General features: G+C 48.0%; 1 protein-coding gene and 1 long non-coding RNA gene across 6 annotated transcripts; one reads left to right on the top strand and one right to left on the bottom strand.

Annotated features, from left to right (window-relative positions):
* Nucleotides 1-289: 289 nt before the first annotated feature.
* LOC310754481 (volume-regulated anion channel subunit LRRC8E-like) lies at nt 290-12,577 on the top strand. Of its 5 annotated transcripts, none has more exons than XM_083596442.1 (3): nt 290-528; nt 8,672-8,814; nt 10,012-12,577. In XM_083596442.1, exons 2-3 carry the CDS (start codon nt 8,677-8,679, stop codon nt 12,262-12,264), a joined length of 2,391 nt encoding a protein of 796 aa, XP_083452568.1. In that variant the 5' UTR covers nt 290-528; nt 8,672-8,676; the 3' UTR covers nt 12,265-12,577. The 5 variants fall into 5 exon arrangements, with proteins under 5 accessions (XP_083452568.1, XP_083452571.1, XP_083452570.1 ...); XM_083596445.1 differs by having other exon boundaries at nt 363-528; nt 8,676-8,814; XM_083596444.1 differs by lacking the exon at nt 290-528 and adding an exon at nt 619-765.
* On the bottom strand, nt 6,086-6,818 carry LOC310754515. Its single transcript, XR_014543853.1, has 2 exons — nt 6,315-6,818; nt 6,086-6,163 (listed from the first exon to the last, which is right to left on the bottom strand). It is a non-coding gene; the product is annotated as an uncharacterized lncRNA (long non-coding RNA).
* Nucleotides 12,578-13,097: the final 520 nt, after the last annotated feature.

The following is a 13,097-nucleotide window of genomic DNA, read 5'->3' as shown; positions in this document are numbered from 1 at the left end:
ATGAATGGTGGTCACCACTTGGGGTCAGCCGTCCATCAGAATCCACCAGGTCCCAACACCGCCCGCCCCCACCCCGAATCTGCTTCAGACGTCCAGCGATCCTTGAGGGAGGTTCCAAGGCAGCGTGAGAGGAGTTGGAAATGGCAACCCTCCAGTGGGTGGTTCCCGGCCTGGGCCCGTCTCGGGCTGCTCTTCCTCGCTTCGCGTGGGCCGTCGGGGCGGATTCCTCTCGCTCGGTGCTTGGCTGGGCGGCGGCGCCCTGCGCGAGGTTCCCTCCCTTCGCCAAGCCAGCTCAAGGGAATGGGCAGGGAGGCGGGAGCGCCGGGCGCCTGGGGAGGGACGGGCCCGGCACGGAAGGAGGGCGCCACTTGTACCGGCCGACACCGCCGCCGGCGCCGGAGAAGCCAGCAAGGGCCGCTGCCTCCTAGCGCAGGTGGCCACAAGGAAGCCGGCTCAGGTGCTTCCGGGCGGCCGGGGCAGCCAGCGAGAGCCTACAAACTCCAGGCAAGCGGCTGCGGGGAACCGTCGGTGAGTGTGCGCGTCTTTACGCAGGCTGGGACGTCGGTTTTAGGGAGAGGCGGGATCGACCCATAAAGGGACCGAAGCGTGTCCCATTCACTTCCTCGAAAGTGTGGCCGCGGAGGGGGACTATAGATCCGGCCAGAGCCGGCGTGTTTACCTGGAAGGAGTCTCACATGGCTCCTCGTGGAACTTCCTAGGCAGCGCGCTTACGGCGGGCGGCCCACCCTGGCTTTGCCGCTAGAGGTATTGCTCCCCCCCACACACACCTTGGCGGCGAGAAAGCGAGCATGTAGCCTTACCTCGGCCCGGCCCGTTCCCAGAATGTGGATGAGGTCCCGACGAGGTGATGCCCGAGCCTAGACCCCCGACAGCAACGGGAGCCTGGCGCGCGCACCGACGGTGCCTGGAGATGCGGTGCATATATGGCTACCCTGTGAGCGCGCGTTTTGCCCTCGGGTAAACTGTGGGGGCAAGATTAACAGGCGGTGGGGTCTCCCCTTTGTCCGATGGAATGGGAAAGTGTGGAGGGGGGCGCTAGCGGGATCTACTCCTCGAAAATGAAGGAACGTTGGATGAAGAGATCCCCTCAACTTGTTCATTTTGTAGCTTCCGAGTTAAGGAAGCTCTTCCCCCTAAAAACTCCATTTGGTCCGGCTGGAATGGCCCCCTGCGCATGCACAAGGGTGCCTTCCTTCCTTAATATTGCATCACAGCCCCCAGGGAGGAGCCCTGGCGCTGGAAATGGGCTTGGTGAGCCTGGGTGGATGGTGGTAGCCATCGCTGAAGGCAAGGGATTGAGCAAGGGTGAGGGGGTTGGGTGGGCATTGAGACCAGCGCCTGTTGGTGGGCTTCCCATGGGCTGTGAGAACAGGACGCTGGACCAGATGGACTTTTAGTGTGATCCAGTTGTGTTGAACTAGATGACAATTCTATGCTTCTTTAATTGTATCCACTGTTTTGGCCCCATACTTTTAAAGCACACAGCTTCTTGGGAACTGTAGCTTGTAAGAGGTAAACAACAGTCTGCAGGATTATTCAGGGGAAGCCATGTGCTTTAAATATGCTATGGTGCATCTCTACCCAAATGTAACCATTGCAAATGGGCTGCCTGTGGTGGGGAACTTTTAGAACTACCACGGCTTAAAGTAACTGCTAGAGTTTTCCAATATCTTTAAATACAGGAGCGCTCTCTCTCTGTGTCTCTCAAAACTGCAGGGGTGAGGGGAATAAGGGGAGAACTAGGTACCACCAACCCCGAATAAATATTATGCTCCTTGGGTGAAAAATAGTCTTGAACTTTCTAGCGTTCTAAAGCAGGTACTCATTGCTTTGTCTCTACTTACATGCTGTTTTTTCCAAGGAATGGGTGGGGAGAACAGCAAGGAAAACTAGTTGATAGGAAAGATAAATAATTGCAGGGGGGAGTTGGCTAGCAGTTCCTGCTCCCTGATTCCTTTTAGTGTTACCTGCCTTTTTCTGGGAGACTCTTCGGCTTATTTGACAGAGCTTGGGAGCTGCTTATTCACACACAGTTGTGTATTCAAAGGCTGCATACACATTTACACACCGTACATTTAAAGCACACACACCCCTACAAAAAAGAATCATGGGAAATGTAGCTTACACAGACCAACATTTCCTAGCACCCTTAGCAAACTATTATACAGTTCCTAGGATTCTCTGGGTGGGTGTGCTTTAAATGTATGGCATGTCTGCAGCTTGAGACAATGAAACCACAGCTTGATATACCTCCTGTTTTGTTTCCACTTTGACGAAGATAATACGTAGACACACAGCCGCTGGAGTGACTGTAATTTAGAAAGTATTTAGTCTGGACTGGAAGTAGGGGGATAAGGACAGTCAGTCTGGCACAGAATCTCTCTAATTATAATGCATCTTGATTTACTCTCGCTCTCTAGGCACCTGCAGACCCTTCCTTCCTTCCTTCCTTCCTTCCTTCCTCCCTCCCTCCCTCCATTCCTTCCTTTTATCCACACAGGCAGGAGGCATTATCAGAGTTCAAGGACACATTCCAGCCAGGCAAAACCCCTCAAAGTGTGATTTATTTCTTTATTAAATTTGTATACCTCCCTTCATCAAAAGATCTCAGAGTGGTTCTGTAATGGTTCTAGGGGTTGCTCGTGCGTAAGCCGGTGCTTATCCCCCCAGCTGGGTGCAAACACCTGGCTGGGTTGCCAAAGTGAACCTTTTCTGTCCGGACAGCCACTCACCTGTGGCTGACTCAATCGCTGGCAGAATCCGTCAGTGGGCGTTTCTTAAACTTCTTCCAGCAAAGAAGCTCTTTGACGCCTAGTCTCCTCCTACTCTCTCTGCGCGAAAGCCTTCTGTGCAAGGAGGGCGTGGGCAACGGAGGACCCATACTCTCCCCGCTGGTCCCAGGCAAGGAGTCATGGGACCGCCTCGCCGCTTCCCCCATCTGCCCCCCTTCTCCACTGGTGCTACGCTGATTCTCTTCCCCAGAAGATGGGCTGCTTATCCCGATCCCTGGACGCTCTCTGGAATCCCTCTGGCTTTTGCTCTCTCCCTCCAGCACTGATGGCAGTTCCCTGACAGGTTCACATAATATAATACAACATAATACATAGTAAAAAAATTTAAACCAAAACAACCCCCTTCCCACGGATACATTTCAAAGGCTATAGGATATTAATCAGCCAAAGGCCTGGCTCAAGAGTATTGTTTTCTCCTGGCGTCTAAAAATATGTAATGAAGGCCCAGGTGATCCTCCCTGGGGAGAGTATTCCACAAACAGGGAGCCACTGCAGAAAAGGCCCGCTCTCGTGTTGCCACCCTCTGGACCTCATGTGGATGAGGTGCACGAAGAAGGGCCTCAGATGATGAACACAGAGTCCGGGATGGTTTAATATGGGGAGAGGCAGTTCCTGTGAAGAAGGGATAGTGAGAAGTGTGGTCTGGATAGAGTCCCAAGGGCTATATAGAAAGGGTTGCATTTGGCCTGCAGGCATGAGGTTCCCCACCCCCGCTTTACGCCAAGGGGCTACATTCTTTTTTTAGAAAAAGGTGAAATGAAATAAATAATGGGATGTATTTTAGTGGAGAGAGGATGAAAGGTGGCATGTGAAAGGAGCAGGAGGAGGCAGAGGGATTAGCAGGTGTGGGAAATGATTTGGAAGGCAGAATTCCTGGGTGCTCCACTCTTTCTTTCTTTTTTGGAAGGTATACGCCATCTAAGATTAGCATGGAAGGCAGGTAGTTTGGGAACCAAAGCATATTGTTGTTGTTTTAAAAAAACTTATTTTCTTTAAACTGGGCAGAGACAGGAGCAGAAGAGCTGGTAGCTAGGATGCCCTGGAGCTATTTCTGTTCCCAGAGATCTTTCTATGGAAAATTACTACTCATAACATTAACTTTTATATAAGTTCCATTACTTTCAGAACATTTTACAAGTCCCATTAAAAGCTTGATTATTCAAATTGCTGGATTTGCCCTCTGTTCACCCCCTCCCCCTTCTTTTTCCCTTGGCTGCTTCCTCTGAATGGTAACCTTCAGAGATAATTACCCGGCTGGTTTGGTGCTCATAGAAACCAGAACCTTATGCAGACAGTGTCTGTTTCAGCTGTTCAGACATGTTCTTATGGAAGAAGCTAAGAAAGGGCATGAGCCAGCTCTTAGCAACAGGAGACAAATTGAAGTTGGGGAACAGCACCAATGATCTACCATGGAGGGATATTGGTTCTGGCCAAAGATTCATCTTGCCCAGCATCACATTGGCCAACCAGATGCCCATGGGAATCCTGCAAGAGAACTTCCCTGCCTGTGTTTCCCACAAACAAGTATGCAGAGGCATGTTGACTCCAACAGAGGAGGCAGAACCTTCACAAATTTGCCTATCTAAGTTGGTGGCCAACCCTCAATCTTGTGGGAGCAAATTTCACAGTTTAGCTACGTACTGTGTGAAGAAGGGCTTTCCTTTGCTTTGAATCTTCTGACATTCAGCTTCATTGAATGTCTCTGGGTTCTAGTATATGTGAGAGGGAGGAATAACTTCTTTTTATTTTCTCGACTCCATGCCTAATTCTATCTAGCACGTCCCCTGCTTACTTGACTTTTTTTGAAACTAAAAAGTTTCAAATGATGTAAGCTTTTCTCATGTGGAAGTTGCTCCAAGCCACTTGGTCATCCTGGTTGCCCTTTCCTTGGGGTGATTTTGGGGTCTCCCCTGGTGCAATGAATAACAACACCCCTCTTGTTAATCATTGTACTTGCATGTGAGTAGCGTCTTAGTAAATAGCACCCAGTGATCTTTTGTAACAGGTTAGTAGCGGTGAGAAAACAAGTTCTACAACTCTTGGAAGGCTGGGAAGGATAATGGAAACCAACACCTTTTCTCACTTTCAATAGTCTCTTTGTGGAAGTGCCCTTCCACCATCAAAATTGACTTTGATCTGGAGGACTCTTTTGCCAGTTGCTGCCAGGCCTGTCTCAGTTAAACCATTTGGCTGACTCTGTAGAGTCAAAGCGAGTCTACTACATTTATTTATTTATTCATTTCCATTTATTGTTTCCTATAAAATCTCTTGATAAGTGATTTCACAGTAAAAAAAAAAATCAACAAGAAAAACAAGAAAAATGATTTCACATCTAATACAAAAGATCTCCACTTAAAAGGCTTGTTAATAAAAGGAAGGTCTGCAATGGATGCTGCAAATACTATAGAGACAGTGCCTGCCTGATGTGTGTTGTTTATTCGTTTAGTCGTGTCCGACTCTTCGTGACCCCATGGACCAGAGCACGCCAGGCACTTCTGTCTTCCACTGCCTCCCGCAGTTTAGTCAGACTCATGTTTGTAGCTTCGAAGACACTATCCAACCATCTCGTCCTCTGTCGTCCCCTTCTCCTTGTGCCCTCCATCTTTCCCAACATCAGGGTCTTTTCCAGGGAGTCTTCTCTTCTCATGAGGTGGCCAAAGTATTGGAGCCTCAGCTTCACGATCTGTCCTTCCAGTGTGATGTGTAATGGGAGGGAATTCCAAAGAGTAGGTGCCTCCATGCTAAAAGCCAGATTCCTGTATCATATGGAACAGCCCATCCCTTTCAGAGTGCAATGACCAGCTGGGTATACAAGAGGTGAGAGTATCATTTAGGTATCCTAGTCTCAACCTGTATACCCAAACCAACAGTTTGAATTTAGCTTGGTAACTAATCAGCAGCCAGTGCAATTCTTTCTGCAGTAGCATAACATGATGGCAATAGTCTTAGTCCCAGTGAACAGTCGAGCTCTACAGAGACTGTATTGCAGCAATCCCGGGGGGGGCGGGGGCAGAGAGGGTTACCAGTACATGGATGACAGTGGTCAATCTATCCTGGTCCAATTTGACATCTCTTAAACCACATAGCTTTGGGAGTCTGAATTAGATTAAGGAAATGTTGGTATGGGGTGAGTCTAGAGAGAAGCGTATTTTTCACACTTTTTCTAAAGTGTTATTTACTTTGGAACTATAACTTCATCAGTCAAGTTGGATGAATCCTGCTTGATGAAGATGAGACATAGATGGTGATAAATCAAACACCTGAGGCATATGTATCAATGTACCGTTGTGCAATGTTTCATCATTGATGTAATTCTGTTGTTTATCCTTTGTTGTGCATCACTCTGGGCTCTGTTGGAGGAAAGGTGATTCACAACACAATTAATTATTATTGTTATGAAAAAAATAATATAGAAAACCTCTGTACCGTACTAAGCACAGTATGTTTTCCCTGCATGGTTCCCCCGCCCCCCATTAACCAACACCTAAACTTCATGCTGACCTTTCGTATATACACATTTCACTGTTTGCACATTGTTGGGAACCTGCAATTGTACTGAGAAGCCACAACCATCTACACACAGTTAATGTGTGGTGAAACTGATGAAGCCCTTCAGGGACCACCAGATTCCATGGATGCTCAGTCTGCTGCCATGCTGCCCTCTGCTGTTCTGAATTTTTCCCATGCAGTTTCCGTTTATGTTCCTCTTCGATAGAATGACTAGCACAGAGCAATCAAGGACCATCAGAACCAGATCCTATATGCCTACCAAGAGAAGAGAAGTCAATGTTGGGGGTCATTAGATAAACAGAAAGGGAGATGAAAACAGATCGGTGGCACCCTCTGATCATACTGCTAAAGGGTATCTTCCTTCTGGATTTTGGTGGGGCTGAGGCAGCACTAGACTTTAGAGGCAGGATTAGCACTTCCATGTCCTTGGTTCTCCTTGGCATGTTCCATGCTGCTCCTCCAACATCTTTGGCCAGGCCAGTGTAGCGAGAGCACTACTATAGCAACCAGAATCTCAGAGACTGCTCTGTTCTATAGTGCCAGAGTCTAGGTGCTGGGCAGGAATGTAGCTGTGAAGGTTGCTCTTTCAGGGTTTCTGCAGAAGGTGTCATCCAGAGGACAGATACACATGTAACTCCTGACTCAGACTCTGCCATCCCATCCTTAAACCAAAAGAGAGGAGACGAAGGAACTTTGCATAAGCTATAGCAAGGAGATTGCCATACCTACACCAGTCCATTCAAAGATTAGATTTTCTCCTGGTGGTGTTGGAAGCCAGATCCATCTTCACCATGAGTACTCTATTTGGGTGAGTGAGTAGGTCTTGCCCTCCTCGATTAAGAAGACATGGCTGTGCATTTAGATCTCTGAGAATCTTGCATAGAAGGCAGCATAGTTGGTAGCATAGTGGGATCATCTGAATAGGTAACACTGATCCCGTTATTCCAGTGTGACATTTATCAGGCATTATATTCTCAGTGGCATCATATACCAGGCAGATGGATGTGGCCCTGAGTCTGGTCCTTCCATCCCCAAGACCATCCAAACTATGAATATACCTGTCTTGTTCAACTCTCAATACCAGACCCTACAAAAAAATACCTGTCCTAAAAATAAAAATTTGCTTCCACATAGGCTTGTATTTCAAACTACCACAATAAAATCTATAAGCATCATCACTTTGGGGGACTGTTAGGTTGCGATCTGTATTTTTCTGTTTCCCCTGTGTATTTAAATATGTTAGCAAACACAAGCGAGGAATGGCAGTTTCTTGAATCCTTGGGTGAGTCCCCTCTGCAGCAATGTTGCTGACCGGATAGCCCTGACTTGCCCTGCTTCGGTGCTGGGTGTGGCAGCCATATACCGGTAAAAAGAATGGGTTTTCTTGGTCTTTGCGATAAGCTGCCTCACTGCGAGATGTGGTTGCTGGCCCATGAAAGAGGAAGTAGCATGTCAAAGCACTGCAAGGGATTCTTATGGTTCTTTGCCATGGGAGCACATTCACCCAGTGCTTTTCCAGCTGCACTGGCTCCCGGTGGAGTACAGGGTCAGATTTAAGGTGCTGGTTTTGACCATTAAAGCCCTTCACGGCCTAGGACCCTCGTACCTACGGGACCGCCTCTCCCGGTATGCCCCACGGAGAGCCTCAAGGTCCGTAAATAGCAACACCCTAGTGGTCCCGGGCCCTAAGGAAGTTAATTAGCTTCAACCAGAGCCAGGGCCTTTTCAACACTGGCTCCGGCCTGGTGGAACGCTCTGCCTCATGAGACAGGGCCCTGCAGGATCTGATTTCTTTCCGCAGGGCCTGTACGACAGAGTTGTTCTGCCTGGCCTTTGGCTTGGAGCGAATTTGATTCCCTCCCCCTCTTCCTTTTTTATTTTCCTTTCTCTTCCTGCGATGAGGCTACACTTTAATATTTGAATGTTTCAATATTTTAATGTTGTATTTTAATTTTGTTTTTAAGTTGTATTCATTCAGCTTGTTTTTAGTATTGCTTGTTAGCCACCCTGAGCCCAGCCTTGGCTGGGGAGGGCGGGGTATAAATTATTATTATTATTATTATTATTATTATTATTATTATTATTACTGCAGTAGATGCCAGAATCTGCCTAATTTGGCTGTGTTTTCTGGTGTAAACACTGGCTATTAAAGTGTTTTAGGGCAGGCACCAATCTAGAAGGCAGCTCCCTCTTCATGTACATAGTATTGTCCCAGTGGTGTATGTATGTTGGACAAAGGACACCTAGGTTGTGCAAGAACAGGGAGAGATTATAGGCCCTGCAGCCAGCCCATGAGCATTGCTAAAAGTGAGAGGTGACTGTTCTAATCCTTCACTGTCTTTTGGCAGGCAGTATGATCCCGGTGGCCGAATTCAAGCAGTTCACAGACCAGCAGCCTGCTTTCAAGGTTCTGAAGCCATGGTGGGATGTGTTGGCCGAGTACATCACCATAGCCATGCTGATGATAGGAGTTTTTGGCTGCACTTTGCAGGTGAGTGAGTATGGGGGGTGCCCACGCAGTGCCTAGATGTTGCCATGGTGTCATAGAATCAGAGAATTGTAGAGTTAGAAAGGACCCTCGCAATGCAGGCGTCTCAGCTAGAGCATGCATGAAAGATGGCCATCCAACGTCTGCTTGAAAACCTCCAAGGAAGGAGAATTGGAATCTTGGAATCACTGGAATCTTGGGGTGATGTTCCACTGCCCGTGGGAGAAGAGGCTCTAAATGTTTGGGGGCAGTCTGGGCAAGGGTGGAAACGACCCCAGCACAGAAATGGTCGACTTCTACAGCCTGGGGGGATGGATTCTCTGCAGCCAACCACTTGTAAGGGGTGGAGGCCTAGCACTGTGCAGCCTCAGTAACGTAGGCAGGGAGGCTCTGTTCTCCAAATGTTGAAGACCGACTTCTCTCCTACGTGGCAGAGATGAGAGATTGAGTACTGAGTATACTGGATTCATGCAGCCCTAGTACAGAGAAGAAGGTATGGGAGCAACAACTTTTAAGATTCTATCCCGTGTTACAGAAAGGGCATGAAGGTGATATTAGGTGATAGATACCATAGAAGGGCTGGGAATGACCTCTGTGCCATGACTTCACCTTCTCTTGCCAGTGCTTTATCATAACTCTCCTCAGATCCAAAGAAGCCTACAAAGGGTTAGATCCTTGGGAAGGAAAGATAAGACATGTCTCATACAACCCCCTCGTTCTGTATTCAGTATTGAAAACGCAGCCCTATAGCTGACACAGCATAGAAAATGCATGCAGACGAGTTATTAGCAGATTTATACAGGGACAGATTTTCCCCTTGGCCCCTTTAGTATTAAGACTAGATTATCAGTTCATTTAAATTAGGTCAATTTTGACTACATTTGAAGCAGTATTAGATATTAGACTTTATCATTTTAGACTACAGTTGGGGGAGGATGCTTTTTAAAAAAATGTAGAACAAAAACTCCTTAAAAGTGAAACCAGCGCATCAGAAAGAGCTGTTCTAGACCAGCCCATTCCTTGCTATGCTAGTTTTCTACCTGCAGGGACTTTTTTTCAAACATATGAAGAGGTACAGTCCATTCAGCCACTTCACGGCTTTCCTTGTTCATCCCCACCTTATATAAACTGTTGCGTTCTACCGCCAGCCTCTGTTTTATATCATGTTCCTCTCTTCTCTTTCCTAACCTGATGTGACAGGTGACACAAGATAAGATTATCTGCCTTCCCAACCATGTGCCTGATGGCACAACCTTCACTGGTGCATCTTGTGAAGATTTCACGAAAAAGAGAGCCAATGTCTCTGAGCCAATAGGACCCTCTGCCAACCAGCGAATGAATGGACTGAAGAACAACCTAGACCTCCAACAGTACAGCTACATCAATCAGATGTGCTATGAGACGGCCCTCCATTGGTACGCCAAGTACTTCCCATACCTCGTGGTCATCCACACCCTCGTCTTCATGGCGTGCACCTCGTTCTGGTTCAAGTTTCCTGGGACCAGTTCCAAGATTGAGCATTTTATCTCCATCCTGAGCAAGTGCTTTGACTCGCCCTGGACTACTCGAGCCATCTCTGAAGTCTCTGGGGATAACCAGGAAAATGCATTCTTAGAGAAGGGGTACCGGAGGAGGAAAAGCAGTGCTCCCAGCGAGACAGCTGAACTCAACCCCCCCGGGGGATCGGTGTCAGAAAAGAAGGTTTCAGAGTCCTCCCCGGTTAGCCTATTGGACAAAAAGGAAGGGGAGCAGGCCAAGGCTCTCTTTGAAAAGGTGAAGAAGTTCCGGCTCCACGTTGAAAAAGGAGACATCCTTTACACCATGTATATTCGTCAAACCGTTCTCAAAGTCTTCAAGTTTCTCGTCATCATTGCCTACAATGCAGCCTTGGTTTCCAATATCAGCTTCATTGTGCCATGCACTGTCAGGATGGAGGATATGACGGGCTATGACCATTTCTGCTGCAACCACACCAAAGCCCACCTCTTCTCCAAACTGGCCATCTGCTACATCTGCTTCCTTGGCATATACGGCATGACGTGTCTCTACACGCTCTACTGGCTGTTTCACCGGCCGCTGAAAGAGTACTCCTTTCAATTTGCACGCAACGAGACAGGCATCAGCGACATTCCTGACGTCAAGAACGACTTTGCTTTCATGCTCCACCTCATTGACCAGTATGATTCCCTCTACTCCAAGCGCTTTGCTGTCTTCCTTTCCGAGGTCAGCGAGTTCAGACTCAAGCAGATCAACCTCAGTCATGAGTGGACGGTGGACAAACTGCGGCAGAAGCTGCAAACCAACGCCCAAGGCCGGCTGGAGCTCCATCTCTTCATGCTACCAGGGTTGCCTGACACCACCTTTGAGCTGAATGAGCTGCAGTCCCTGAAGCTGGAGCTCCTCAAAGATGTGACATTCCCACCCTCAGTGACTCAGCTGGCCCAGCTCCAGGAGCTCACACTGATCAACTCTCCCGTCAAGCTCTCTTTCACCTCTCTTATGTTCTTCCGTGAGCAGCTGAAGGTAATGACTGTCAAGTTTGATGACATCAAAGATATACCACTATGGACCTACAACTTGAGAGGCTTGGAAGAGCTGCACATCTCGGGACTTTTCAGTCCCGAGATGGGCCGGGCAGGAACTCTGGAGAACCTGCGCGAGCTGAGGAATCTGAAGACCTTGACTCTGCACAGCAACATCTCAAAACTGCCACCTAGCGTGTCTGATGTTGCCGCCCATCTGCAGAAGCTCAGGATCTACAACGATGGGACTAAGCTAGTGACCCTCAACAACCTCAAGAAGCTCTTCTCTGTGCAAGAAGTGGAGCTGATAAACTGCAACCTGGAACGCATCCCCCATGCTGTCTTCAGCCTGGTGAACATGCAGCAGTTGGACCTCAAGGATAACCAGCTGCAGTCCATTGCAGAGATCATCAGCTTCCAGCATTGCCGCAAGCTGGTGTGCCTCAAACTTTGGCACAACCACATTTCCAGCATTCCTGAACACTTCCGCAAGCTCAAGACCTTAGAGCAGCTTGACCTCAGCCATAACCGCATTGAGGTCCTCCCTTCCCAACTATTCCAGTGTTCTAGGCTGCACACTTTGGACCTTTCCTATAACAATATCCAGGTCATCCCCCCTGGGATGGGAGTCCTGCAGAGCCTTCAGCATTTTGCCATTTCTCACAACTCCTTAGAGGCACTGCCAAATGAAATCTTCTTCTGCAAGCAGCTCAGGGTTCTCAAAGTAGGACACAACAAACTGCATCGCCTCTCTGACCGTGTGAGTTGGCTGCCTTCGCTCTCCACGCTAGACTTGAGAGGAAACCCCCTTCAGGCCCTTCCCTTGGAGATTGGCCAGTGCCCAGTGCTCAAACGGAGTGGCCTGCTGGTGGAGAGCAATCTTTATGAGGCGTTGCCTTTGGAAATTAGGGAGAAAATGGAGGATCAGTGATGAGGAGAATGATAAAGGGGACAGGGGTGTCCTCCCATGTGTTGGCCCCATTGAGTCCAAACATGGACTGAATGGGGGAGGTGGCTGAAGTTCTGTTTTCAGCTGGAACCAAGGAAGGAATGGAAACTTTTCACCCTAATAAGGGAGCAAAGGAATTGAAAAGACACAACAAAGAGCAAAAGTAGAAAGTGACTTTTTAAAAAATGAACAACCCTGTTTTCTGAATGGATAAGACCACAGGAATTATCCATTGGGGCGGGGGCGGAAGCGCAGCTACACCTGACCAAATCATCATTATAGCTATTTTTGTACATGTGTTGTGTACTGTTGTATCTTTGTGAAATGCCCTGGGGCTTTGCGGGATTGTTTTGTTCAAAACTCCTATCTCTGTTCCCTTCTCCTCATCAATGTGTTCAACTTGCAGGCCTGTAGCTTACAAAGCCCATCTTTTGAGCTTATTAGAAAACTTTCTTTTCTGCAGTTTCAAATGCCTATATATCATGGGGTGGGGAATCAGGGACAGGCAACTCTTCAACAGGGAAATAGCCTAATTCTTTTTACTTCTTTGTTCAAAGAAGGGCTGTGTTCCTTACCACTGGACAGCCACAGCACAATGCCTTCACATACCACTGACTGTAAGGAATCTTATGTTTGTGTGTGTCTGTGTACATATGCATGTATACCTTAATCCCTTCTGATTTCTGTTTTTGTCACATTCTAATCAGGGTGACATTGGTTTATCAGTTCTGCTTGAGTGCTGGAGCTGAACTTTCTGGCTGTTCAGATCTCTTCCCACTTCAGGCTAGGAGAGTAGAGCCCAGCACCTCAGATCC

The sequence above is a fragment of the Podarcis filfolensis genome (assembly GCF_964270895.1).
Source record: "Podarcis filfolensis genome assembly, chromosome: 2".
Lineage (NCBI taxonomy): Eukaryota > Metazoa > Chordata > Lepidosauria > Squamata > Lacertidae > Podarcis > Podarcis filfolensis.
This window is presented reverse-complemented; position numbering and strand designations above follow the sequence as displayed.